Here is a 22778-nt window from a genome sequence, read left to right on the forward strand (position 1 = left end):
CTTGCCCAAAGTCACCCAGCTGATAAGAGGTGGAGCCGGGATTAGAACCCACAACCTCCAACTCCCAAGCCCGGGCTCTTGGAAAGTGTCTGCTAACTTATTTATTTATTTTATTTGTACATATTTATTCTATTTATTTTATTTTCTTAATATGTTTTGTTCTCTTGTCTCCCCCTTCTAGACTGTGAGCCCACTGTTGGGTGGGGACCGTCTCCATGTGTTGCCAACTTATACTTCCCAAGCGTGTAGTACAGTGCTCTGCGCAGAGTGAGTGCTCAATAAATACGCTTGAATGAATGAATGAATCAATCATATTTATTGAGCACTTACTGTGTGCAGAGCACTGTACTAATGAATGAATGAATGAATTGTACTGTCCAAGTGATTAGTTGTTGATCAGTGTTTTCTTTAACTTAGACCACCTCAGCTTGTTTCAGGGCATTGTCATATTTTTACGGGAGGTAGAACTCGGCCACTACTATGCTGATCCAAGCAAACACTTATCCTATCCCGCCCCTTCTACTGTATTTGCCTCCTCGCTGTCTTCCAGCCTCTCCCTTCTCCAGTCCATACTTCCCTCTGCTGCCCGGATCATTTTTCTACAAAAAACATTCAGTTCACGTTTCCCCACTCCTCAAGAACCTCCAGTGGTCGCCCCCCGCTTCCTCTCCCCCTCCTCCCCCTCTCCACCCCCCCCCGCCTTACCTCCTTCCCTTCCCCACAGCACCTGTATATATGTTTGTACGTATTTATTACTCTATTTATTTTACTTGCACATATCTATTCTATTCATTTTATTTTGTTAATATGTTCGGTTTTGTCGTCCGTCTCCCCCTTCTAGGCCGTGAGCCCGCTGTTGGGTCGGGACCGTCTCTATATGTTGCCAACTTGGACTTCCCAAGCGCTTAGTACAGTGCTCTGCACACAGTAAGCGCGCAATAAATACGATTGATTGGTTGATTGATTGACCTGTGGGGCTGGGGTGAGGAGTAAGGCATTGAAGGGACGCCCCCAAAATTCGGGATCATGCCAGTTAACTCCGGGTGACTCTGTCCCGCGCTTGGGATGGTGCTAGGGTGACACCGTCCAGGACGGCAACGGGCAGGGAGCGCCGGACCAGCAGCCCCGTCCCCTCTTCTGTCTCCCCAGGGGTTCCCCGTTGTCGGCGCCGGTCTCAGCAGCCGCGGCATCGCCGTGACCCGCGATTGACACTCAGCCTGACCCGACGCTTCCCTCGGGCGTGCGGCGCGGGTCTGGAGCCGGGAGCTCTTCAGGCCGCCCAACTGGGTCCACGGTTCAACTTATTTCTCCCCCTGGGGAATGGCCCCCTGGGCCAGTTCCATTAATTATAATAACAGCAATAGTAATAATAATACCGCTACTAGTGGCGTTTGTTAAGTTCTTACCAGGGTAGAGGAAAAAATAATCAAGGTGAACACCGTTCCTCTCCCACCTAGGGTTCAGAGGCTAAGGGGGAGGGAGGAACAGGTATTTAATCCCTGTTTTACAGATGAAGAAACTGAGACTCAGGGAAGTGACTCACCCGAGGTCACACAGCGGGCGTAGGTTGCAGCAGCTGGGATTAGAACCCAGATCCCGTAATTCCCAGGCCCAGGCTTGATCCACTGGACCGTGCTGCTTCACGTCTTTCCCAGCCCGAGAAAGACATCCCTTAATCCTTCTTTTCTTCCTCCCCCTTAGACCGGGAGCCCCACATGGGGCAGGGACCAAGTGTGTTCTCATTGCCTTTTCTTTTTTTTTTTACCTCAGTGCTCAGTGCAGTGCTTGGCACACGGTAAATGCTTAACAAATCCCACACTTGCTATTATTATCGGTATTATTATTACCTCTGTGGTTGTCCCTTGTGGCTTCTCCACGGGGCTCAATCCGGGTCCCCCACTCTTCTCTCGAAGAGCTCCTCGGGGCCTCTCCTGGGCAGGAGACGCCCAGAACTCGCGCCCCCGGCTTTTCAATCCCATCGCTCTTCCCGCCTACAGAATCCGTCGATCGGTGGTATTCATTGAGCTCTTAAGGGGTGCGGAGCACTGTAGTGAACGCTTAGGAGGGTACCGTGGCGTCGTTAGAACCAATCCCGTCCCTCGAGGAGCGTGCCGTCCGGTGTCGGGAGCGAGGGGATGGACACGAAAATAAAGTCTAGGTCGGCTTAGGATCGGGTACCTCAGTGGTCTGGGGGGATAAGGGGACGGCCTCGAGAGCGTCATCTCCTTACCTTTCCCGCCTTGCCCTGCCTCGCCTCAGTTTACACTCTCGCTCCTCCCAAGCAGATGGTGTCATGGGGCCTCGCCGTTCCCTCTCCGCCCGATTACTCACGCCTTCCCCACCGCCTGGCACGCCCTGCCCGCTCCCTCTCGACTGATCACGTACCTTGTCCTTTCCATCAAGAGCCCCTCCCCGATTAATCCCCACCTAATCTCCCCTCATCCCCCTCAGTCCTGCAAAAGCTGCCCCGGCCCGGGTCCCGCGGTCGTTGGGCCCGCCCTTCCCCTCCAGACCCGAGCCGACGGTGCCCCTCAGCTCTTCAAACCAGAATCAATCAATCAATCGTATTTATTGAGCGCTCACTGTGTGCAGAGCACTGTACTAAGCACATGGGAAGTACAAGTTGGCAACATATAGAGACGGTCCCTACCCAGCGGTGGGCTCACAGTCTAAAAGACGATCCCGGTTGCGACCCGCACGCGTAGATGGCCCCGTTGTCGGTCTGTAGGCCGGCATTTGTTCCTTACCGCTGGCATCTTATTATTTCACTGGCATGTTTGGCAACGGGCATCAAACTGCTCCTCTCCCCAGCGAGAGCGTGAGGTCCGTGAAAGCGGGGATCGGGCCCGTCAATAGTAATGATAATAATAATGATGACGATGGTGTTTGTTAAGCGCTTATTATGTGCCAGGCACTGTAATAATAATAATGTTTTAGACTGTGAGCCCACTGTTGGGTAGGGACCGTCTCTATATGTTGCCAATTTGTTCTTCCCAAGCGCCTAGTACAGTGCTCTGCACATAGTAAGCGCTCAGTAAATACAATTGATGATGATGATGGCATTTATTAAGCGCTTACTATGTGCAAAGCACTGTTCTAAGCGCTGGGGAGGTTACAATAATAATAATAATAATGATGATGGCATTTATTAAGTGCTTACTGTGTGCAAAGCACTGTTCTAAGGTCTGGGGGGGATACGAGGTGATCAGGTTGTCCCACAGGGGGCTCGCAGTTTTAATCCCCATTTTACAGATGAGGCAACTGAGGCACACTGTACTGAGCGCCGGGGTGGATACAAGCAGATCAGTTTGGCCGTAGTCCGTGTCCCACCTGGGGCTCACAGTCTCAATCCTCATTTTACAGATAATGATAATAACAATGATGCGTGGCTCAGTGGAAAGAGCCCGGGCTTTGGAGTCAGAGGTCATGGGTTCGAATCCCGGCTCCGCCACATATCTGCTGTGTGACCTTGGGAAAGTCACTTAACTTCTCGGGGCCTCAGTTGCCTCATCTGTAAAATGGGGATGAAGACTGTGAGCCCCCCGTGGGACAACCTGATCATCTTGTATCCCCCCCAGTGCTTAGAACAGTGCTTTGCACATAGTAAGCGCTTAACAAATGCCATCATCATTATTATTATTATTTGTTAAGCACTTACTATGTGCAAAGCACTGTTCTCAGTGCTTGGGAGGATACAAGGTAATCAGGTTGTCCCCTGTGGGGCTCACAGTCTTCATCCCCACTTTACAGATGAGGGAACTGAGGCCCAGAGAAGTGAAGCGACTTGCCCAAAGTCACACAGCTGACAGTTGGCGGAGCCGGGATTAGAACCCATGACCCGGTCTGACTCCCAAGCCCGGGCTCTTTCCACCGAGCCACGCTGCTTCTCGAAGGTAACTGAGGCCCAGCGAAGTGAAGTCCCTTTCCCAGGGTCAGAGAACAAACAGCAGACAAGTGGCTGAACCGGGATTAGAACCCATGACCTTCTGATTCCCAGGCCTGTGCTCTTTCCACTCCACCATCCCGCTTTGGATGGTGGCGGGATGGTGGTGATGGTCGATGGATTCTAATTTCTGTAATTTAATTATTTATTCAAATGAGTGTCTGTCTCCCCTCCTCTAAACTGTAAACTTGTTGTGGGCAGGGATTGTGTCTGTTTATTGTTATATTGTACTCTCCCCAGTGCTTAGAACAGTGCTTTGCACATAGTAAGTGTCTAATAAATGCCATTATTGTAATCTTCTAGACTGTGAGCCCGCTGTTGGGTAGGGACCATCTCTGTATGTTGCCAACTTGTACTTCCCAAGCGCTTAGTACAGTGCTCTGCACACAGTAAGTGCTCAATAAATATCATTGAATGAATGAATGAATGTTGCCAACTTATACTTCCCAAGTGCCTAGTACAGTGCTCTGAACACAGTAAGCACTCAATAAATATGATTGAATGAATGTTGCCAACTTGTACTTCCCAAGCGCTTAGTACAGTGCTCTGCACACAGTAAGTGCTCAATAAATATGATTGAATGAATGAATGAATGTTGCCAACTTATACTTCCCAAGTGCTTAGTACAGTGCTCTGAACACAGTAAGCACTCAATAAGTATGATTGAATGAATGAGTGAATGTTGCCAACTTGTACTTCCCAAGCGCTTAGTACAGTGCTCTGCACACAGTAAGTGCTCAATAAATATGATTGAATGAATGAATGTTGCCAACTTATACTTCCCAAGTGCTTAGTACAGTGCTCTGCACACAGTAAGCGTTCAATAAATACGATTGAATGAATGAATGAATGTTGCCAACTTGTACTTCCCAAGCGCTTAGTACAGTGCTCTGCACACAGTAAGTGCTCAATAAATACGATTGAATGAATGACATGGACTGTGTGCAACCCGATTAGCTTGTATCACCCGTCTACATGTTTTGTTTTGTTGTCTGTCTCTCCCTTCTAGACCGTGAGCCCGTTATTGGGTAGGGACCGTCTATATGTTGCCAACTTGTACTTCCCAAGCGCTTAGTACAGTGCTCTGCACACAGTAAGCGCTCAATAAATACGATTGAATGAATGAATGAATAAATAAGATTGAATCATGGGTCTGGCTGCAGCCATTTGGGAAGACTTTTCTGGGAAGGGAGAGTCGGCTCGGCTTGCCTCGGGAACGTTGTGCGAATGGCCGGAAGCCTTCTGCCCCAGGGACTGTCTCTCTATGTTGCCAACTTGTACTTCCCAAGCGCTTAGTCCAGTGCTCTGCACACAGTAAGCGCGCAATAAATACGATTGATTGATTGATTGGCGGAGCCCCCGTGGTAGAGCCCGCGTGTCCAGCCGGGCGGCCTTGCGAGGGACCGTGGGTGTAGCGGCTGTGGGGTTGGGTGTGGGCTGTTGATGTCAGCGGGGCCGGAGAGCTGGAAAAAATGCGGCAGCGGCAGCTTCGGAGCCAACTTTCCGAAGTCGGGGATTTTCTGGAGCGCTGACATCCCGTGGGCCCGCGGAGGACCCGGCCGCCAGCCTCCTGCCAGGAGCTGAAAGCTTGGCTCCAACGGGGGCCGTCCGGGTTGGGGGTGGGAAGGGTGTGCATGCGTGTGCGTGTTTGCTTGCACTCGTGTGCCCGCGCGTGGCGGAGGGGTGGCCCGTTCGGGAGTGATCTAGACCCAGAGGGAGGGAATGGGAATCTTTTCCTCGGCGGAGCGGGCCTCGAAAAGCAATCTAGACTTCAGCGAGCCGGGGGCTCTTACAGGGGCGATTCAGGCCGGGGGCCAGATGGGATGCAGATGGGATCCAGGCGTGAGCTCCTTGGACCGTAAGCTTGCTGTGGGCAGGGAACGCGTCTACCGGCTCCGTTCTGTTGGACTCAATCCCTTAGTACGGTGCTCTGCAACAATCAATCAATCGTATTTATTGAGCGCTTACTGTGTGCAGAGCACTGCACTAAGCGCTTGGGAAGTCCAAGTTGGCAACATATAGAGACAGTCTCTACCCAACAGTGGGCTCACAGTCTAGAAGGGGGAGACCGAGAACAAAACCAAACATACTAACAAAATAAAATAAATAGAATAGATAGGTACAAGTAAAATAGAGTAATAAATATGTACAAACATATATACACATATACAGATGCTTTGGGGAAGGGAAGGAGGTAAGGCGGGGGGGATGACGACGGGGAGAGGAAGGAAGGGGCTCAGTCTGGGAAGGCAAGGGAGTAATAATAATAATAATAATAATGGCATTTATTAAGCGCTTACTATGTGCAAAGCACTGTTCTAAGCGCTGGGGGGATACAAGGTAATCAGGTTGTCCCATGGGGGGCTCACAGAGAATCAATCAATCAATCAATCGTATTTATTGAGCGCTGACTGTGTGCAGAGCACTGGACCAAGCGCTTGGGAAGTCCAAGTTGGCAACATATAAGATGGTCCCGACCCAACAGTGGGCTCACAGTCTAGAAGGGGGAGACTGCACACAATCATCATCATCATCATCAATCGTATTCGTAATCGTAATCGAGTCAGTGCTCAATAAATGCCTTTGAAGGTGCCGATGATGTTGATGTCTGCAGCGAGTGGGGGGTTCATACGGAGGGGGAGCAGATTCGGCTCCAAGGTGGAGCCGCTGTGAGTGCGGCCGAGTGGGCACCCCGACTAAAAGTTCTGGGGTACGGCAGGGCCGCCGGATGAGACCGAACAAACGAAAACGCTCCCCACGCTTCTGACTCCCAGCCTCGTCCCGGGATTTCAGCCTCCGGTTGTGTAGTGGCAGGGGGGTGAACTGGACACGTGCCCGGGCCGGAATGGTGTTCCCCGCCGGAGGAGGAAGTGGGGGCAGGGGTGGAAGTGGCGCCGGGATCCCATGCGGGGCGATGGGCCGAGCGGCCTTCCCTCTGGGGCCGAGAAAATGCCTTCTGCCTGTGCCCGGAAGCCATGCCCGCAGCTGATGCTTGTTTGTGTTCGCTACTGTCTGTAAGGGGTGACTGGGTGCCCACTGTGGGTGGCAGCTTGTCACCCTGCCCCAGTCATTGGGGAGAAGCCTGGAAACCCCTACTCGCCAGCAACTCCACCGGTGTTTCCTCAGTTTCGTGTGGTTTGAGAGCGCTCGGGGAACCAACCCGTGCGTATAACCTCGCCGAGCTGCCAGGAGTCCCCCACCGTTGGCTCCGGCAGGCACATTTTCCCCAGGGCGCCGCGGCCCCCCACCCCGAGCCCGGGTGGGCCCTCAGAGGGCCCATGTGGCTATGCAGCCGGGCACGTGTCGTTCGGGGCGGCGCCCGGAGACCGTGCCATCAGGCCCGTGGAGCCAAACGCAGCCAAAGCGGCGGTCGGCGGCTGCAGCGTTCCGGAACTTTCCTCTCCCGGATTTGAGAACGGGAACTTGTTCTCCAAGTGAGAAGGGGACCCTCGAACTCCAGCCCGGCCCAGCCAGGGCTCTTCTCGCTACACGCTGTTAGACAGGCGCCTTCCTGGAGCCAAGGGCCGGGGCGGAGCTCTAATCTCAGCCTGGACCCATCAATCAATCAATCAATCGTATTTATTGAGCGCTTACTGTGTGCAGAGCACTGTACTAAGCGCTTGGGAAGTACAAGTGGGCAGTCTCTACCCATCAGGTGGTCAGACTGGCATCCTTGCCGGCCGGGGCCCGCGAGGCGGGTGGTGGTTGCAGGGCGGGTGTACCGAGTGCCGAGGACTGGGCCCAGCACCTGGGGCCGCAGGGAGCGGGTGGAAGCCTGGGACACGTGCCCTGCCTGCAGGGAGCTGCCACTCTCCCATTAAGACAGACCTAGACAGGTGGTCGGAGTGGTGTTCTGGGTCCGGAGATGGGCTTGGGTTGGGTAAAGGGAAAGTGAGCCGCCTGCAGGGCTGGGTTTCATTTGGAGCGATCCAGTCGGTCCCGTCCACACCGCCAAAGCAGGCCTCTGCCCACCACCGGAGACCTGCCCCGTACCAAGAGGAGTGGGCAGCCACTGGAGGTTCTTGAGGAGTGGGTCGGGTAGTGTCAATAACATTAATGGTAACAATAAGAAGAAGAAGAAATTGTTCCCTTCTGAAATGGCACCTCCTCCAGAAGGCCTACCTTAATGATTGTCTGATTGGCTCTATTTTATTGTACTTCCCAAGCGCTTAGTGCAGTGCTCTGCACACAGTAAGCGCTCAATAAACACGATTGATTATGGTGATGTCTTCCATGTCTCGCTCCAATCCCAGTTGAGCCCTCTTGCGCCACTAGACAGTCAGTTCCTTGAGGGCAGGAATCGGATCCACCATCTGGATTGCACTGTACTCTTCTCAGCTTCCTACTTGTACTTCCCAAGTGCTTAGTACAGTGCTCTGCACACAGTAAGCGCTCAATAAATACGATTGATTGACTGATTGATCGATTTAGGGCAGTGTTCAGCTCACAGGAGGTGCCCGGGAAATACTGCAGCGTGAACGGTGGATCGGACAGCTGAGTAGGAAGCAGACCGGAGGGCGGCCATGCGTTGGGCGGGAGAGAGAGCGGGCCCGTGGCCGAGGGAGAAGTCACGGGGCCCACGATGGCTACGGCCGAGTGTCGGGGAGGATTTGGTGGCCGGAGACATTGCCGACCGTGGTTTTGGAGTAGGGACGGGGTCGGCGACCTGACGGACCCCGACGGGCCAGTCTCAGCCGTGGGATGAGTGCGCCGACCCCTCCCCCGGGCGGGTGGGCCCGGGTCCCATGTTGGCGCGTGTGAGCGAGGGCGGGAAGCTCAGCCAGCTCTCTGACCGCCTGCTCGTTCCCTTTCAGAGATCCAAGCCACAGGGTTCAACTACCAGAACGAAGATGAGAAAGTCACGCTGTCTTTCCCCAGCATGCTCCAAAAAGGTAAGCCTTTCCGGGCCTTCCCCGGCCGGCTGGGACCCTGGGGCCGCCGCACCGCGGACAGGGACGGGACGTTTGGCGAGAAGAGATTACGTCCGAACGTGCACGGCTGCTCAGGAAGCTTACGTTCCCGTGTCCGGGTTCCGTCTTTGACCGGACCCCGGGAAACTCATCCAGGTGACGGCGGCCCCCATCCGTTCTCACCTGGGGTCCGCCTTTCCCAACAAACTTCTCCCGAGCCCCTCCCTCCTGCTCTTCCTCCGTTCAGGGAGTCTGTCCACGCACCCTCAAGCCCGCCGACGTACCTACCGTGTGCCGACTGCGTGCCTTCCTCCTGTCAGCCCCCCCTGTACCCGAAGTGCTTCCGTGCGTTGGTTTCTCAGCAGGCACCCCTCTTGGCGGGGAGGGCCCTTCTGCGGGTTCTCGTGGCGGCCTTCTCGGGATCCATCTTTCCCGACTAGATCCCGACTGAGAATCTCTCGTTGGGGGAGCTGCCCCCGTCCGCCTCGCCAGCCTGGCCGGCAGCGCCGTCGGTGCCGGCTCCAGCCCCCGGGCCCGTGGCCGAACCGGGCCTTCTCCTTTCGTGCCCAGTGCCCGCGGGATGAGGCCTCCGCCCTCCTCTCCCCATCCTGCCCCCATCCTAGCGGGCCCCTTGCGCTCTCCCTTTCCCTGATCCCCGACTGGTGGGTGGCTGTTGGGTGGGGGATGTACGTGTGTGTTTGTTCGTGTGTGTGTGTGTGTATGCGCCCGTCCTCGCCTGTCCGCATGTGCTCCCGCGGTCCCGCTGTGGGATCGCGGCAGTGTTTTCCGGTGCCGACCGAGGCCTTCCCAGAGCCTCGGGGCCGGCCCGCCCACCCAGTTCCCTGCCGTTTTCTGCCAGAGATAGCTTTCCTCCTTTGGAACCCACCCTGTGGGAAAGGCCGCCTGGAGGTGGTGACGTCGAGAAGGTTGGCACCGTGGGATGGCGAGGGCCGGCGAGGCCCCGCTCTAGAGCCTCGGCCTGGGGACGGGCGAGTGACCCCGACCGACGAGCAAGTGGGCGTCAGCCGGGGTGGTTCGCGGGCGGCGGTGCCGAACCGGCCGGCACCCGCCCAAACTGGGCCCCGCGTAGGGCAGCCAGTAACCATGTTGTGGGTGGTTCGGTGATACTGTGTGCCGAGGACCGTGCCAGGTGCTGCTCTCATACTCAATCATCAGGCCCGGGTACCCTCCCTGCTCCCTTTCGGCGGCACGGGGACTAAGTGGAAGGGGGCTACGGTATTTAGTTCCCATTTTACGCACGAGGAAGCCGAGGCCCGGAGAGGGCAAGTGACTTCACTAAAATCGTCCAGGAGGAAGTGGTGGAATCGAGAAGCTGGGTGGCCTGGGAGTCAAGAGGACCTGGGTTCTAATTCCGGCTCTGCCAGTTGTCCGCTATGTGACCCTGGACAAGTCACTTCACTTCTGTGGGCCTCAGTTCCCTCACCTGTGAAATAGGGGTGAACCCCACATGGAACATGGACTGTGTTCAACCTGATTAACTTGCATCTGCTCCAGCATTTAGAACAGTGCCTGGCACATAATAAGTGCTTAACAGCTACCATTTAAAAAAAGAAAAAAGAACCAAGGCTCCTTGTCTCCCAGTCCCAGGCTCTTTCCCATTTACCACGGTAGTGGATTCTCCGGTTTCCCAAAGGCTTCCTGGGAGCAGGTTTCTGGATTGTCTTCATGGTGCTGTTTCAGCTCCAGGTGGGTTGCCGAACCCAAGGAAATGGTCAGTGGGGCTGGCGGGAGGCTTGCGATCCCAAAATATTGCCGTTTCCAAGGGAAAATAGAAGATGGGTATCTTCGCGTGTGGTAGTTGAGTTCAGACAGGACGCTGCTAGGGAACTGGATGGAGTGTGGTCGTGCACACTTCCAGGCCGTCAGACTCGGCCTCAGTCCCGCCGCCCGACTGATCCTTAAAGCGACCTTCCTCCTGGACGCCGGCGGGACCCGAGGCCGTAGCCCGGAAGGCCAGCGTGGCCCCGCGTTGGAGCGTCCCACGTTCGTCGATGCCAAGGGATGGCAATGCCAGTGCCGGAAGCGAGTCCCTCGCCCTGAAGAGAGGCATCGGGGCCGCGTGGGGCTCTGGTTCGGCTTCGGCTGGGTGGACGCGCCTGGCCCCACCTCGTCCTCGCAAGCCCCCCCGAAAGAAAAGCGTCGGGCAGCGCCATCCAGTTGATTCCATCTCAACCCAGCAGAGGAACCGTCACGAGGTTCAGCTCCCGGGAGTTGGGCCGGGGCCGGGGGGCCATCCTCCGATCCCATCCCCTGATCCCGTCCTCCGATCCCAAGACGGGCTCGCCGCACGTGACTCAGAGAATAAGGTCCTCGGGCGGACACGAGGCTTTTGGAAAGGGACATCGCCACACGTAAATCCAGTCAAGGAGCCTGCTTGGCGGGTGTCGGGATGACAGAGTGGAGGAGATCCGGGGTTCGGCGGACCACCACGGAGTCGAAAACTTGTAGTCGTGGTTCAAGGCTCCCAAGGCCCTCCCGGACCGGGCTACCGTAGCAGCCCCGCAGAGGGAAGGGGGCTCCAATCTCGCCCCGGACCAGAGGCGACGGTGCCGACGTTCCCGTGTTGTCCCGGGCAAGCCCGGGCACGCCTGCCTCTCGGGAGGACGAGGCCCCGCCGAGCCTAGATGACCTGCCGACCCGCGGTGGGCTGCCATAGGGGAGTCGTACGGAGGTCAGAGCCGCGGAGATGGCCGCACCCCTGGACCCAAAGTCAACCACCCTCTGCCCAAGTCCCCGAACGAGGTGGGGACCCCCGCCCCCCGACCCGAACGCCGGCCCGGCCTTTGTTAGTCCTCAAACAGTGGAACGCCGAGGGGATGCCACGGGGTCCCAGAGATGGCCCCCTCATCTCCATCTTCGAGAAGAAAGGTGAAAGGTCAGACGGCGGCGGTTATTGAGGCATCTCATTCCTCTCCGTGACCGGAGTCCTCCCGAAAGACCAGGCGCCCCCGGACTCCCAGCGTGGCGCAGCAGGTGCTCAGTACAGTGTCTGGCAAATAGCGCTTAGCAAATACCATCAGTATTATTATTAGTATTATCTTCGCTGTGCATCAGGCCCAGGGGGAGCGCGCCAAACAGCACCGAGGCCCTCAAAGAGCATTCCGGGCTCTCTCGAGCCAAAGTTTCATAGCAGTCGAGAGCCGCGGCGGCCGAATGGAGCGTGTGGGTGCTCAGCGTGTGGCCGGGACCGACGGTCCGCATCTTCTTGTCACACGGTTTCTCCCGGGTGAATTTCCCTTCAGGCGTGTCTTCAGCCTGCCTATGTGAGAAGCAGGGAGTCAGGGAACCTGGGTTCTCAGCCCCGCTCTGCCACAAGGCTGCTGAGTGGGCAAGTCACTTCTGTGCCTCTCTTTCCTCATCTGTAAAATGGGGAATTCAGTACATGTCTCCCTCTCCCTTAGGCTCTGAGCCTAAGTGTGTGGGGCACAGACTGTGCCCGACCTTATTGTCTTATATCTACCCCAGTGTTTAGTACAGTGCTTGGCACATAACGAGTGTTTAACAGATACCACTGTCATTATTGCTTATTGTTATTACTTGTTAGGCGCGTAGGAAGCGCTTAACAAATGCTACTCTTATTATTGTCATTATGACCCGAGCAGTGTCTGCTGAAGAATCCTACCTTGTGATTGAGCCAGCCAGGAGGATTTGAGGGCGCAGAGGTGGCACCGTGCCAGCTCCCCGCCGGTTCGGGGAGCGGTTTTCAGGACTGCTGGCCGTCCCAGTTTGTCCACGAGCGTGGAATGCCTTTCCCGGGGCAACACAGTAGCCGTTGGAGCGGATCTGTGGCCACCTGAGACCGCTTCTGTCAGCTAGAGATGGAAGCAAAAAGTTTCATCACTGGAGTTTCCCAGTGTTCCCCCCCTTTCCCTTTGCACCAGACTGAAATTCCCTACCACCGGCTCCAACTCCAACTTAAGGCTTAAGCGCTTAGTACAGTGCTCTGCACATAGTAAGCGCTCAATAAATACGATTGATGATGAACTGCTGCTGCCCCCCACCTCCCTATCGCTGCTGTTTCCACGCTGTGGCCCGGCCAACCCCCTTCGCTCCTCCCAGCTCACCATTTCACTGTGCCTCGTTTTCCCCTCTCTTGCCTCCATCCCTTTGCTCACCCCTTTCACCCGCCTGGTCTTCCTTCCTCACCCAAAAAACCCTGCCAGGCCATAGCATCCCCAGCTTCCAGGCCCTGTCGACTCCCACCTCCTCCGGGAAGGCCTCCCCGATCAACTTGAACCCGCCTCCGCACATCCTCCGCTCCTCCCCGGGCCAGCAGCCGCCCCCGTGTCAGCATCCGAGCTCTCTAGGCCCTCGGCCGATTCCTCGGTCAGACCGTCAGCCGCATCTACCGTCCCTAGATGTGGTAAACTTGGACTTCCCAAGCACTTAGTCCAGTGCTCTGCACACAGTAAGCGCTCAATAAATACGATTGATTGATTGATTGATTGATCTACCGAGAGCACGCCATAGCTGGAGCAGTGCACTCAGTGCTCACGAGCGAAAGACCCCAGTCTCTGCTCTCAAACAGCCGACAGGCTAGTGGGGCAGCTAATTTGTCTGCCAATTCTGTTGTATTGGACTCTTCTGAGCACTTATTACGGTGCTCTGCACGTAGAAAAGGCTCAATCAATACCATTGATTCATTGATTGGGGGAGGTGGATGGGCACTTGTACATATTCACTCTTCTATTTATCTTGTTAATGATGTGCATCTACCTTTACTTCTATTTATTCTGACGACTTGACACCTGTCCACATGTTTTGTTTTGTTGTCTGTCTCATCAATCGTATTTACTGAGCGCTTACTATGTGCAGAGCACTGTACTAAGCGCTTGGGTAGTACAAATTGGCAACATTATAGAGACAGTCCCTACCCAGCAGTGGGCTCACAGTCTAAAAAGTCACAGTCACCCCTTTCTAGACTGTGAGCCCATTGTTGGGCAGGGACCGTCTCTATATGTTGCCGACTTGTACTTCCCAAGCGCTCAGTACGGTGCTCTGCACACAGTAAGCGCTCAATAAGTGCGATTGAATGAATGAATGAATGAGTGAGCATTGGCAAGCAAGAGCTGGAAGTAGCAGGAGTGAAGGGGCAGAGTAAGGGATGACATCCACTCAGTTTTTGCCTGATTTGGAGAGTGAGCCGGGGAGAGAGAGAGGCTGGAGCCAGGGAGGTCAGCCAGGAGGCTGATGCCACGGTCAGGTGGAAGCACGGCGAAACCGGGACCGACCCGGACACGGAGGGGGCGGATCTGGGAAATGTTGGGGTCGATAAACGAGTATCAAGTTGAACGTCAGAATCCAGAGGGAATGAGGATTGAAGGTGACACCGAGATCTCGGGCTTTGGGGGCGGGGAGGGCAGCGGGGTGGCCGATTGTGATCGGAAATCAATCAATCAATCGTATTTATTGAGCGCTTCCTGTGTGCAGAGCACTGTACTAAGCGCTTGGGAAGTACAAGTCGGCAGCACGTAGAGACAGTCCCTACCCAGCAGCGGGCTCACAGTCTAGAAGGGGGAGACAGAGAACAAAACCAAACATACTAACAAAATAAAATAAATAGAATAGATATGTGCAGGTAAGGTAAATAAGTAGAGTAATAAATATGTACAAACATATATACAGGTGCTGTGGGAAAGGGAAGGAGGTAAGATGGGGGGATGGAGAGGGGGAGTGAGCCGGAGGAAGGGGTCAAGGAGGGAATGATCCTAATTGCGGTATCTGTTAAACGCTTTCTGTGTTCCAGGCACTGTACTGAACACAGGAGTGGAGATACAGGCGTATCAGGTTGGACAGAGTCCCTGCCCCACATGGGGATCAGAGTCTCAATCCCCATTTTAGAAAATGAGGTGATTGAGGCACAGAGAAGTGAAGCGACTTGACCAGGTGCACACAGCAGACAGGTGGCGGAGCAGGATTAGAACTCGTGCCCTTCTGACTCCCAAACCCGTGCTCTGTCCACTACGCCACGCTGAGTCCTGTGTGGGACCCGTTGCGCTCGAGCTGCCGGCGAGGCGTTCGGGGGGCCAGGAGGACATGCCAGGTGGCAGAGACGGAGGGGAGCCGGGGCTGGCGAGATCAGTTTGAGTGTCCTCTGGGTCGCGTCCTCTGCCGTGGAAGCCCACCTTGAGAAGAGAAGAAGGGGAGGCGGCCCGGGGCCTTGCGGCATCCCCGCCACCTTCCAATTTCTCGGGCCCCGAGTAAGATTTAGCCCGCCCAGAATGAATCGTACAAAGGGTGTGAGTGTTTTTGATGTCTCTTTGTGGGCCTCGTGGCTTTTTTCCTTTGCATGGCACAGTGAGCTTTCGACTCTCCACCGGGCGCTCTCCGGCCACGCGGACCTTTAGCTCTTCCCCCTGGACGGGGTTTTCCCCAGGCTGGGGGAGCCCTCGCGGTCGGGCCTCCTCAGAGCCGCTGGGCTGCGTCGGCCCTTCCGAGTTGGGCCCCGACACGGACTCGTACCTCGTGGACCATCTCTTGTCTGCCCAGCGAAGGGGTGGGAGGTTCGGGCCCTGGGACACGAGAGGTTTTGCATGGGCAGCTGGGCGGGCGGGGCTCGCTGGCCCCTGCCCATCGTCGTCCAAACCCTGCCCGGCCGCGGCTCCGCCCGGGGTCCGCTTTCGGCCTCGGTTTGGGCCTCACCCCGACCACGATGCCAGGATGGGGGGCTCGAGGCTCCGTTTGACCCTCCCGCGGGCCGCTCGAGGCCATTAGTGGGGTAACTAGCCGAGTCCGGGTGGGCAACTTCCGGGGCGTGTAGGGCCAATGGGTCCGTGGAGGGCTGGCCCTCCTGGGGTAATGTTGGGCTTGAGACAGACGGACTCTCCCCTCCATTTGCCTCTTCTTCTCCCCCCCAGGCAGCGGCACCCTGAAGATCGATTTTGTCGGCGAGCTGAACGATAAGATGAAAGGTTTCTACAGGAGCAAATACACCACCCCGTCCGGAGAGGTGCGCTACGCTGCTGTCACTCAGTTTGAGGTACCGTTTGATCCTCCGGAACTTCGGGACCCTCAGGTCCCAGGGATGGGGGCGAGTGGGGTTTGTTCTTCCGTGGTGATGGGGGGGCCCGCTCTCGAGCATTCCCCATTGGGTCTTCCAGACGTTCAGCTGGTGCCCGGGAGCCTGACCCACCGAGGGCCCCCCGTGCGGGCCCACTCCAGGACTGGGAGCGAGGCGGCGGGTCCAGCTGGGGTGGGATCCTCCTCGGAGAGGCCCTCAAGGTCCAGAGCACGTTTGGGTTCGGTCTCGGGAGCCGGGTCCTCCCAAAACCATCACCCGACCGAGGGCCCCTGAACCCTGACACCTTGGGATCGACCCTGTCGGGAGGAGACCACTGCCACGATACCAGCTGGTGGCCAGGGAGTTCATCTCGGGGTGCCGGGCACCGAGAGCGGTTTGGTTGCCCGTCATGGGTGCTTGGGACTGAGGGGGAAGGGGAAGCCTCTCTTTCCCGGGGCTGAAGCCTGGACACTCCTGCATCCAGACCTGGCGGGGACCCTTCCTTCACATTCCTGGCTGCCTGCACCTCCCTCCCCTCTCCGCCTTGGAGTGAGCAGGCCCGGCTCCCTGGGCCCTGGGAGTCGAGGCTCCGGCTCCCTAACGGGGACTGACCTTTGGAGGGCAATGGGGAGGAGGAGGCTGGGACTTTGCACAGGAGGAGGAGGAGGAGGAGGCAGTGAGAGGTAAAGGTTGATTGGCGGGTGCCTGTAGCCAAATAGCTTCCCCGCTGGGTGTCCACCGAACCGAGAGTCCGGTAGAATTCATGGACGTGATCTCTGACCGCAGGAGTTGGCGGCCTAGCGGATTTCGGCGGGGTAGGGCATGGCAGGCGGGTTTGGGAGCCACGGGTGACCTCTCGCGATACGAAGGCCACCAGTGGATGCCAAACGCCCCCGGGCCCCTCGTTTTCTCCAGGCCACGGACGCTCGGAGGGCTTTCCCCTGCTGGGACGAACCTGCTCTGAAGGCGACTTTCGACATTTCTCTGGTGGTCCCTAAGGACAGAGTGGCTCTATCCAACATGGTACGTGCTGCTGCGGGCCATCAGGGTCGACGGGCCCCACTCCCTTCCCTTCCCTCCCCTCCTCCTGAACTCCACGGCGGCTCTGGGTCCCCCGGCCAGCGGGAGCGTTGGGCTGGAGGGGGCCGGCTGGCCAAGGAAGTGGAGGGGCAGCGGCGCTCCGGCCAGCGGGAAAGGGTCGTGAGCCGGGCAGGGCTCCGTGCTTCCTTCGCCCGTGCCCTCCGGGCTCATCCCTGGCCTTCTCTCCGTGTGCCCCGGGGTGGGGCTGGCTCAGAGGGACCGAGAAGGACCCTCTCTCCTGTCCCAATCTTAAATCCCTGACTTGGAACGGCTTCTCCCAGGCTAGAGGATCGGGCTTGCCTCTCCCTTCCCGGGGTGGCCGAACCCCGCGGCCCCACGTCATTCCCGGAGCGGGACCGGCTGGCTCCTCCCGGTCGTTTGTGGGCACGGCCCGCCCGGGGGTGTGGAGGGATGACCGCGGTCAGCCAAGCGGGTCCTGCTCGTTGTCGCCCAGAACGTCATCGACCGGAAGCCGTACCCCGACGACGAGAACCTGGTGGAAGTGAAGTTTGCCCGCACCCCTGTGATGTCGACGTACCTGGTGGCGTTTGTCGTCGGGGAGTACGACTTTGTGGAGAGCAAGTCGTCTGACGGGGTGTGCGTGCGTGTCTACACGCCCGTGGGCAAAGCCGAGCAAGGAAAATTTGCATTGGAGGTAACCGGGCTCAAGCGGGCCGTTCCCAATACGCTCCAGAGCAGCAGACGGGATTGGGGTGAGGGTGGGCGGTATTCCTTCCCCGCTAGATTATTTGCATGGGCGTCTGTGGCACGGGCACTCACCACACGGCTCAGATTTGACTTCCGTTAGCCGCTTTCAGAGCCCCTTGGGCTGAGCGGGGGGCCACACCGCCCTTTCACGGAAGGGGCGATGGGCCCAGGGAATCTCGGGGTCCCAAACCACGCAGGGTGTGCACATCCCAGGGACCGGCTCGCAAGGGATTCCGACAACCAGAGGGGCTGCCCGCCTGTCCGTACCTCCGCCCGTCCATCCCTTCTTGCTGTTTTCAGGTGGCCGCTAAGACCCTGCCTTTCTACAAAGACTATTTCAACGTCCCTTACCCCCTGCCGAAAATCGATCTCATCGCCATCGCCGACTTTGCAGCTGGTAAAGTAAAGATCCCTTTCTGGCGGCCCTGCGTCGGTCTGCTCGGGGTCTGGGCCTCTGGAAAAGGTGCAGTCCGGAGAGATCAGCGCTCTTTTCTGTTGGTCCTGTCCAGGTGCCATGGAGAACTGGGGCTTGGTGACTTACAGGTGCGTCCATCGGTGATGGGGGACAGCCCCCTCGGCCGCGCGCGCTGGACCCCAGCCTCACTGTCCCCAGCTCTCCGACCGACAGGGCCTGAGAATTTCCAGTCAGGCCTCTGATGATGACTCCAAATTGGTGGCTTTCTGACCTCCTAGCTCTCTGAAGCTTCCTCATCCCCGTCTCCCCTCAACCCGCAGGATCCTGCCCCACTGTACACATGCTCACAAAGCACCATTGGCCCCTCTACAAACATGGTCTGTCCCCAGCCCTGTCCTGTGCTCGGGCTCGCTGGTTTTCGAGTCAGCCGGGCTGCCCTCCGGGGCTGTGAAGTGCAGGCTTCTCACCCATTTAAGGTTTGGTAACTTGGGTACGTCTCTTCTGTCATGGGACACTGTCTGATGCCACTGTCCAGTGCCCAATCCCGGCGTTTGCCGTCCGATGTGGGGGTAAAGTTAAACCAAAGGATCATGAACGGTGCCGTGGGCCCGGCCGGAATGGGAGGCCGCAGTGCTGGGCCGTGGGTGGTGCCTTGGACCCAGCCGTGCAGACTGTCAGCTGTGGCGGGGTCTTAGGCATTGCCTCGAGGAGAGGTGGCAGTGCTAGGCTGTGCGCCCTGCCGTGAGGCAAACTGTCAGTGGTGGACCACGGACCGGACCGTGAGGCGGGGTGGCACCCGTGGGCCGTGGGCGCGGCCTTGAGGAGAGGTGGCAGTGCTGGGCCGTGAGGCCGGGCAGCGGTGCTGGGCCACGGGCCGGGCCGTGAGGAGAGCCGGCGGTGCCGGGCCGTGGGCCAGTCTGTGAGGAGAACGGACAACGCTGCGCTGGGCCTTGAGCGGAGCAGCAGCCGGGTCCCTGGACGGGGCCGTGAGGAGAGGGAGCAGGGCTGGGTCAAGGGCTCAACCACAAGAAGAGTCGGTAGCGCTGGGTGGTGAGGAAATGGCAGCTCTGGGCCACGAGTGGGGCTGTGGGTCAGTCAGGAAGTTGGCACCTTATTTTTCAAAAAGACCGTCTGCCCCGAGACCTTCTGGGCCCGGGGTGATTTGGTTTGGTTTGTTCCCTCTCCGACCCCGGGGGAGGCAGAAACCCCTCCAGCGCACAGCTTGAGGCAGGCCCACCACTCGCCGTTGGGCTGCCAGGGCCATTTGTGGCCATTCCCTCTCACAGTGGTTGCTGCCCACGGAGCGGTCGCTGCCGTGGGCCCCGCGCCCGTTCCGTCCCCTCAGCGGGGACCCTTGAACCTCCTGTGTTTGTAGTGGCCAGATGGGATTTAATTTGTTTGCCTGAGCTGGTCCGCCTGAGTTGATGAGTTGTCTGTGCGTTTGTCATTGCAGGGAGACCGCCCTGCTCATCGACACCAAAAACTCATGTTCTTCATCCCGCCAGTGGGTCGCTCTGGTTGTGGGACATGAACTTGCCCATCAATGGTTTGGAAATCTTGTTACTATGGTATCTAATCCTTTTAAGTGTTTTTAATATTTGACTTTCACCCCACTGCCGACTGAGGCAGGGTGCGGGTGGGGGACGCGGGCCGGCCTTAGGGGCATGATGAGTGGGAACGTCCTGGGGACGTGAGGGGTCGGTGTCCGGGCTGGCTGAAGTTTGACTCCGCCTTGGGGACAGAAGCAGCCAGGGTTGTCTCGCAGCAGTGACCGGTGACCTCCCAGCCTACAGCCCGGAAAGGCTTGTTTGCTGAGACGTGGGCAGTGATTGTGCTCTGGGCTCCTGTCCGGTCCGCACTCTGCCCTCACCACGCTTCACAGATACGGTCCGGGGTGCCCACGGTGCCAGTGGTTCAGATGAGCGGGACAAGAGGGAGGGAGAGGAGGGGCGCAGGTGTGGGGCATCGCTCCGGGAGCAATGGGGCCGGTCCCAGCTGAGTGGAAGCGCCGGAGAGGGGACGGAGCCAAGCCGGGGCGCCCGGTGGAGGTTGGAAGCCGCCCAGCTCGGGGCCCCGGAACTAACGCTTTCTCGCCTCTTGCTGAACCGATATTGACGAAAAGGCTCCTTGACCTCCTCCCTGGTGGCTCCCGCCTCCACCCCTGTCCCCGCCCCGCACCTCGGGAATTAGAGGGCAGAGCTGCAGCGTCTCTGACATCTGCCCGTTGCATAACGCGTGGGCAGCCGTCCCGCGTTGCCCTGCCGCGTCTTGGCTCTGAACACGGAAGCGGCTTTAATCCCAGTGGCCACAAAGGAGATGGAAATGGGATCGCTACTCGCATCAAAGTTGCTTGGACCCAAGTTCCTCCCTGACCACAAGCCACAGAGCATTTCCAGGCCTATCCGGGGCATTCCCCCGCCCTCCAGCTCTCAATCCATTAATTGTATTTATCGAGTACTGTCCTGAGCACTTCCCAGAGCAGTTCTTCCCTTCTTCCGCTTTCCCGGGGTAGAACATCCCGAATGCCAGCTCAGAGCAGCTGGGTGCCCTCCTCCGGTTTGCTGGACCCCGGTCTTAATAGAGGGAAACGTTCCCGTGGTGGCCTCGTCAAGGTTGGCAGTGCCCCGGGACTCCCTGAGCGGGCACCTGCTGAGGTCCCGGGCCGGAGGTCCGTCCCTGCGGATCTGTGGTCAGTGGGAGCCGTCCTGCCCCCGGCTCAGCTCCCGTGATGATGATGATGATGATACTTCTCTCCTCGGTTTGCAGGAGTGGTGGACTCACCTGTGGCTGAATGAAGGTTTCGCCTCCTGGATCGAATACCTGTGCGTTGACCACTGTTTCCCCGAGTACGACATCTGGACGCAGTTTGTCTCCGCCGACTACACCAAAGCCCTGGAGCTTGATGCCTTGGACAACAGCCACCCTATCGAGGTCAGTCCGGCCGCCAAACGTGAGCACGCTGGGCTCGCTGGCCGGTAGAGGTGGGCCAGGGCTTATGGCGGTGGTGTTGGGCCGGGGCTTCTGGGATCGGAGGCAGGCATGGATTTACGGGAAATTTCCTCCGGGCCACCAAGTAGATGAGAGGCCATCTCAACTGTCTACGTTTTAAGCCCTGCTTTCAAGTCTTTCAGAATTTCCCTCATGATTTGGGCTGCGCCTGACAGCTGGGGAGGGATCAGTTTTCGGTTGGTTGGTTGGTTGGTTGGCAGACTGGCAGACAACCTTGAGAACACCTCGGCATTTCTGAACCGAGCGTGACCCTTCAGGGAAGGGCGCTGACTATTGGTGCCGTGCCCCTGTGGGATCCTACCCAGAGAAGTCAGCCTTGCCCAGACTGGCCCTAGTTCTCTTGGTCTCCCGTCCCTGTCTGCCTGCCTGTCTGTCTCTCACCCTCTCCCACCCCACCCCTCTCATCATCATCATCATCAATCGTATTTATTGAGCGCTTACTATGTGCAGAGCACTGTACTAAGCGCTTGGGAAGTACAAATTGGCAACATACAGAGACAGTCCCTACCCAACAGTGGGCTCACAGTCTAAATGGGGGAGACAGAGAACAAAACCAAACATGCTAACAAAATAAAATAAATAGAATAGATATGTACAAATAAAATAAATAAATAAATAGAGTAAAAAATATGTACAAACATATATACATATATATATATATATATATATATATATATATATATATATACACACATCCCTCCATCTGTCCCCCCTCTCTCATCTCCCCTCTTTTCCCACTCTTTCTCTTTTCCCACCGTCTGCTCCTCCCTCCCTCTCTGAAGAAAGTCCTGCTCGTTCCCATCAGCCTAAAAAGATCCCATCTGAACAACTGGATCTCATTAATGACAGCGACTTAGTCCAGAGTAAAAATGTAGGGCTCCCTTGGTTTGTTCAGGAGCACTTTGTAGGCGCCGTCAGGTGCAGTCTGAGTGCCGGGGAAGGGATCAGCGGAGGCTGATTTGAACAAGGCCGCCAAAGGCAGAGCTCTGTTTGGACAAACCAGAAGGCTCTTCTCTCTTCTCTTGAGCCGTTCGGTGGGACTCACTCCCTGAAACCCCGTCTGCTTGTGTTTGATTTTCCCGGGGCGGACTGTGGTGTGGTGCCGGCCTGCCAGGTCAGCGTGGGACATCCCGCCGAAGTCGACGAGATCTTTGACGTGATCTCATATAGCAAAGGCGCCTCGGTCATCCGGATGCTCCACGACTACATCGGGGATGAGGTAAAGCCCTAACGGTGGCATGTTAGGGAGTCGTGGTGGTGGGAGTGATAATGATCATCATCATCATCATCAATCGTATTTATTGAGCGCTTACTATGTGCAGAGCACTGTACTAAGCGCTTGGGAAGTACAAATTGGCAACGTATAGAGACAGTCCCTACCCAACAGTGGGCTCACAGTCTAAAAGGGGATGGTAATGATGGCGGTGGTAAGGAGAAGCCTTGAATTGTTCTGGGAGATGCCCTTTCTTTTCTGGCCATCCAAACTGCCCTGGGCATTGTTTGGTTAAAAGAAGCCCAATTTGTCGTTGACGCGGTTCCAAGAGAAGAGAGGGGCCCCGTGAGCCCATCTGGAACGTGGGCATTCTTGGGTAGGTGGCAACCCCAGGCCAGAGGAGGGGCAGGACGTGTAGACTGTTCACATCTGCGATCCCTCCACCACTACCACCACCTTCAGCCGGAGCCATTGACCGC

General features: G+C 57.1%; 1 protein-coding gene across 1 annotated transcript in view; it reads left to right on the top strand.

The window, feature by feature from the left end:
- NPEPPS (aminopeptidase puromycin sensitive) overlaps positions 1-22778 on the top strand; it is a 62498-nt gene that overhangs the window by 27466 nt on the left and 12254 nt on the right. Inside the window, exons 3-11 of the mRNA XM_038750123.1 lie at positions 8758-8835; positions 15732-15853; positions 16790-16897; positions 17409-17609; positions 17963-18059; positions 18172-18205; positions 19531-19645; positions 20844-21008; positions 22201-22305. Of these exons, the coding sequence (XP_038606051.1) occupies positions 8758-8835; positions 15732-15853; positions 16790-16897; positions 17409-17609; positions 17963-18059; positions 18172-18205; positions 19531-19645; positions 20844-21008; positions 22201-22305 (1025 nt within the window). The remainder of the gene's footprint in view (positions 1-8757; positions 8836-15731; positions 15854-16789; positions 16898-17408; positions 17610-17962; positions 18060-18171; positions 18206-19530; positions 19646-20843; positions 21009-22200; positions 22306-22778) is intronic.

The sequence above is a fragment of the Tachyglossus aculeatus genome, chromosome 8 (genome assembly GCF_015852505.1).
Source record: "Tachyglossus aculeatus isolate mTacAcu1 chromosome 8, mTacAcu1.pri, whole genome shotgun sequence".
Classification (NCBI taxonomy): domain Eukaryota; kingdom Metazoa; phylum Chordata; class Mammalia; order Monotremata; family Tachyglossidae; genus Tachyglossus; species Tachyglossus aculeatus.